The sequence below is a fragment of the Gymnoscopelus microlampas genome, assembly GCF_963454915.1.
Source record: "Gymnoscopelus microlampas genome assembly, chromosome: 9".
NCBI lineage: Eukaryota > Metazoa > Chordata > Actinopteri > Myctophiformes > Myctophidae > Gymnoscopelus > Gymnoscopelus microlampas.
Genome location: NC_139946.1, coordinates 23,868,090 through 23,873,318, shown reverse-complemented (window position 1 = coordinate 23,873,318; position 5,229 = coordinate 23,868,090). Strand labels below are relative to the sequence as shown.

The window sequence follows — 5,229 nt, the reverse complement described above, 5'->3', positions numbered from 1 at the left end:
TACCACCACCCTAAATATGTAATGTACTTCTCCCATGAGCTTGTGTATTAAACTTCTGTCTTATAATGTGCAGTGTCTCTGACTCCTCAACAATTACTAATTGATACAGAATTCCATGTATGACAGTGTGTGTAAACTGCTGTTGCTGCTTTATAGTGCCTCTATGTTGCTCCATATGCCTTAGTAGTTAATAAAGGATTCTGCTGAAGTTCAAGCATTTATATGTCCTCATTGTCTCTCTCTGGCTCATGCAAGCATGGGTTTAAAACAGGTGGGCAGCTACAAACCCATAAATTAACAATGATAGCTTAGGCTTGAGCACTGCATATGCCATCTGGTCTATATTATTACGTCAGTATATGCTGATGCCATTGTTTTCAGAGGAATTTCAATAAAGCTGTTTCTATGGCTGACGTTGTTTGTGAGTGTGGCTGCATAAATACTTGGATGTGACTGACATGGGGTGGGGGGGGGGGGTGGGGGGGGCGGTATAACCGCTAGCAGTGATTCTCAAACTTTTACATTTTGAGGACCCCCAGTTTGGTATGCATTAGGCCACAGACCCCCATAATTCAGAGTATATAAATGGAACCAAATGGACTTGCTCCTACAGGTCCATTTGGTTGCATTTGTACACTCTCTCAGAGTTACAGACCCGCGTAAGGGTCCATTTGGTTCCTAATTATCTGTCATTTAGCTGTTGGTAATAAACCCAACTAAATAGCCCCTTCAAGGACCCCAGGGGGCACATGGGGGGTCCCTGGACCCCACTTTGAAAACAACATGATCTATGGCTATTTTGGTAGCCTACTCCATGTGTTAAAATTACTTATTTTAGTTGATTTGGGAGTTGGTGGGACATCCGACCTATTGCTCTTTGTGCAAAATGTAAATTCCCTTTATGTCTTGTTGAAATGCTTCATTCAACCCTTGTTTTTCAGAAACCCTGCTGTTCACTGTGAGTAGTTTATGACAGTGTTCTCAAAGTGGGATCTGGGGACACCCGGGTCAGATGTGAGCTTGCAGATCTATCAATTTTTTAAAAACAATTTAAATAATTTATTATATAACTTGGGGGGGGTCCTTGACAAAAATGTTTGAGAACCATTGGTTGTCTGGTTTATGACCTCTTGGTTCAGAGCCAGGGCACGGCTCGGCCTCCCTGTTCCTCCCAGCTGGTTATAACAGGGATTTAAGGGGATTTGTAGGGTTTGTTGTTCCTGCTCCTTTGGGGATGTAAAGGAATGGGAAGTAGCTACAGTCAGAGTTCCTGGACAGGATGTTGTGAATCAGTGGAGTTAGAGTAGTTAGCCTACAGCCCCCTAGCTGGAAGATTTAAGCTCCTGCTCCACAGCATGGTTGCCATGTCCGCTTATTATAAGCGACTTTAAGCATGTTTTTCTGGTAAGTTGCTTGTAAATATTGGCAGTCGCGGGTTGCGTTTTTTTGGGGCTTGTTTCTAAAGTCTAGTTGCTTATTTTGGCCTAGCTGTGTAATGTTGTTTAAGCCACGTGACGTGGCTTAAACAACATTTTCAAGTCCTTGACTTGAAAATGTTTGAGAACCACGTGGCCCACGTGGTTCTCAAACATTTTCAAGTCAAGGACCCCCACATTAATAGACCCCTTAACAAACGACGTCACATTGATAATAACCAGTATGCGCGCAATGAAACCCATTCTGTCAGGTCTCGCTAGGACTGGCCAACACACAAGAGGGGGTTGGGGTGCACCCCGAAACAACAGGTTGGGAATTTATTGCGTGAAACAATCACCTGTGCGTCCAGTCTCAATAATTGGTCTATTTGTCCGCACCGCAGACCCCCATCTGAACATATTTTATGCCAGGAGGCAGGGACGAGGGACCCCCCATACAAGATTTGTGTTGTTAAAATGTTTCACATTTTGCTCGTTGTGAGCATGTAGATCGCCGACCTAAGTGCTCATAGCCTTGTCGCTTCTTTTGGGCTTGTTTTCATAGACCTGGGTACTTGTTTCTCTCGTGAAACCTGGCAACACTGCTCCTGCTCCACAGTAAGACCGCATCTGGAGACAGAGGAGGAATAGAGCTGTAAAACTATCTTCCAGGTGACTGGCCCCAGAGACCCGCTGTTCTTTGTGATCAACTTAACACGGGTGAGTGAAACGGTTGCTTAGCCTCACTTTTTATTCACTTATTAATTCATGTATTTATTTGTGTTTATTTATTTTACAGACTGTGGAGCCATCTATCTTTCGAGAAACAACTGTTCAATGAACTACTGTAGTACTATAGTGTCTGTCTCTGGCGACGAGTTTAACTTCATAGATTGCAGTGGTATAAAGTAACTAAGTACATGTACTCAAGTACTGTACTTCACTAACTTTGAGGTATTTTTTTTACTTTACTGGAGTGTTTCCAATTTTCAGTACTTTTACTTTTACTCCACTAGCCTACATCTCAGAGGCAAATGTCATACTTTTTACTCCACTACAATTATTTGACAGCTTTAGTTACTAGTTAAGTTGTATTATTATTACAAAATATACATTACCCACTTCAGCCCTATATGCATTTTGGCCATTTGAAAATAGCCGATCTACCAGCTCACAAAGCCTCACAAATCGCATTGTGAGGCATTGTGAGCTTGTAGATCTGCTATTTTCAAAAGATTTGTGTGTATTTGAAAACCTGTGAAATGGGACATTCTGCATAATGCATACTTTCTACTTTTGGTACTTTGAGTACATTCTCACACCAATACTTTTCACTCAAGTACATTTTTATTTCCAAACTTTTGCTTGTAACAGAGTATTTCTACATTGCAGTATTGATACTTTTACTTAAGAAAAACAATTGAGTACTTTTTCCACCACTGATAGATTGCTATCTAATTAAAACGCTGCGGATGGATGGGATTCTTTTGTTGAAGGCAGACAGACAGACAGCACAGGACAGGACAGGGGGTTGGAGATGTTGTACTTAATGACAGGGTAGTGGTACCACCCCTCATCTCATCTCACTGTCGCTTTACGTGTCCAGACATGAATGTGGTGACTCTCTGGGCCTCAGTTTACAGCATGATGTGGGTAGAATTTCTGTGAGCTCATTGATCTTGCAGTATCACCAAAAAGTTGTATTTGTTGTCTTTCTTTCCATCTCTGCTTTACCCCTGGGTACGCGTGCACACACACACACACACACACACACACACTCACTCACTCACTCACTCACTCACTCACTCACTCACTCACTCACTCACTCACTCACTCACTCACTCACTCACTCACTCTCTCTCTCTCTCCCCATAGATTTGGAGGATGACACACATTCAGTCTCTCCTTTGGGCTCTGCTGGTGGCTCTATCTATGGCAGAGCCTCTGACCAGACCCCAGGACAGTGAGAATGAGGTCCTCAAACAGGGCGAGACACAGCTTACCAACCCACTCTCTCACTCTCTCTCTCTCTCTCTCTCTCCCCATAGATTTGGAGGATGACACACATTCAGTCTCTCCTTTGGGCTCTGCTGGTGGCTCTATCTATGGCAGAGCCTCTGACCAGACCCCAGGACAGTGAGAATGAGGTCCTCAAACAGGGCGAGACACAGCTTACCAACCAGGCGGGTGACATTGGTGCTGAGACAGCCATCAACATGCAGGTGATTGATTATGGTGGCATGTCTGTCTACACAGTGTTTGTCTACACCAGGGGTATTCAAGTCTAGATTAGGCAAGGGGCCATAATTGTAAAATGACTTGAAGTCGGGGGCCACAAGACCGTTACAACAAAAATGAACAAAGTGTTCATGTTTAACTGTTTGACCGTTTGTTGTGTGCTATAGGTCCGATAGGACACCACAATGGTCATATTATGTTCACTATGGTAACTTATTAGGGCCTGCTTCATTCTGCATTTTTTTCAATGTTTGATAGGACTTCTGCTCCAGTCCTTTATAGTGCACAGGCTTAGATTTTGATATTAACAAAAGAGGAAGTATATATTTCAGTGTGTTCTGTGCACCGGCCCCTGGTATGGTAGAGTCTTTGTGAGAAGTGTGTTGGAGGCAGTTGTTGACATGTTCGTATGAATGAAAGGCTTTTGCATTGTGTTTATGTTTTGAGCACCCAGGGTGATGAGAGTGATAAAAATACACACAAAACTAACACATACAAGCTAATGGATGCATAAGGAGAATAATTTATTTGGTGTAATAATATTGCTATCCCTTCAATACAAATCTGAAATCTATTATAGCAGTGTTTCCCAAACAATGCCCCCCCCCCTTTTCAACTATAGCAAGCTCAAAATAGCAACATGTTGTGAGCTTGTAGACCTGCTATTTTCACTATATGTTTTCTTAATAGGGCTTAAGTTATTCATTCATAATGTTATTTTGTTAGGGTCCCGTCTGGGTCCTAGGGAGACACCAAAATAATCCTTTGGGTCTCGAACTGAAAAGGTTGGGAATTCCTGTATTACAGCAGCCTCTCCTCTGTTTCAGGACCAAGAGATTGAGAATGCTATTGGGAACCTCAGTGTCAGCGTAACAACTCAAAAACCTACTGCACGTGAGTTTATTTGTTCACCTGGCTTATACAGTAAGTGCTGGGATATTTGCATACTGTCAAGGATTAAGGATAATTCTCTTACTTAATGGAGACAAAGCCTCGTTTTAGAGTTGAAACACATTTGTTGCCTATCCACCATATGGCGTCCATATGATGGGCGTGTCATTGTAGCTACCTGGTAGGTGTTGAGCAGTGAAGATAGCAGATCAAGAAGCTCACTGTGGGACGTGTTGTGAGCTTGTAGATCAGCTATTTTTGACGTATGACAGTGTCAGACCGGGAAAGCCTGTACGTTGTTATACCTTTAAAACCGGGAACGCATCTGTGTCATTTTAGATGTTGCTATGTATATAGCAGGATACAAAAATAAAAAAACGTTTTTAAATAAAAAATAGAACATTTCCTGAAAAGTTAGGTTAGTATTTAGAAGGCGTTTTTAAAATCGTCTCAGGTCTAAATCTGTTAAGTGAAGAAAGGCTTTTGAATTTGTTTCTACGCCGGAGTGCCATAGATTCTCAACTGTTACACTTCACTGCTGGAATGAAGTTGGAAATGTTTTTAATATTTTTCTCACTGTATTGGCCATCCCGCTGTTTTAGGCCTTTACACTAAGACCCAGTGCAGCACCCCCCATTTGATCTTTCTCATCATTCATATTTGATGTGTGTTCAGGTTTTCAAGC

At 42.2% G+C, this 5,229-nt stretch overlaps 1 protein-coding gene across 2 annotated transcripts in view; it reads left to right on the top strand.

Annotated features, from left to right (window-relative positions):
* The first annotated feature begins 3,469 nt into the window (after positions 1-3,469).
* Positions 3,470-5,229, top strand: part of LOC311052774 (uncharacterized protein) — an 18,824-nt gene continuing 17,064 nt past the window's right edge. For both annotated transcript variants that reach the window (XR_014601547.1, XM_084067978.1), the window contains exons 1-2: positions 3,470-3,637; positions 4,481-4,547. Coding sequence is in view for 1 of the 2 variants with exons in the window: in XM_084067978.1 (XP_083924104.1) it covers positions 3,473-3,637; positions 4,481-4,547 (232 nt within the window). In the remaining variant the exon portion in view is untranslated. The remainder of the gene's footprint in view (positions 3,638-4,480; positions 4,548-5,229) is intronic.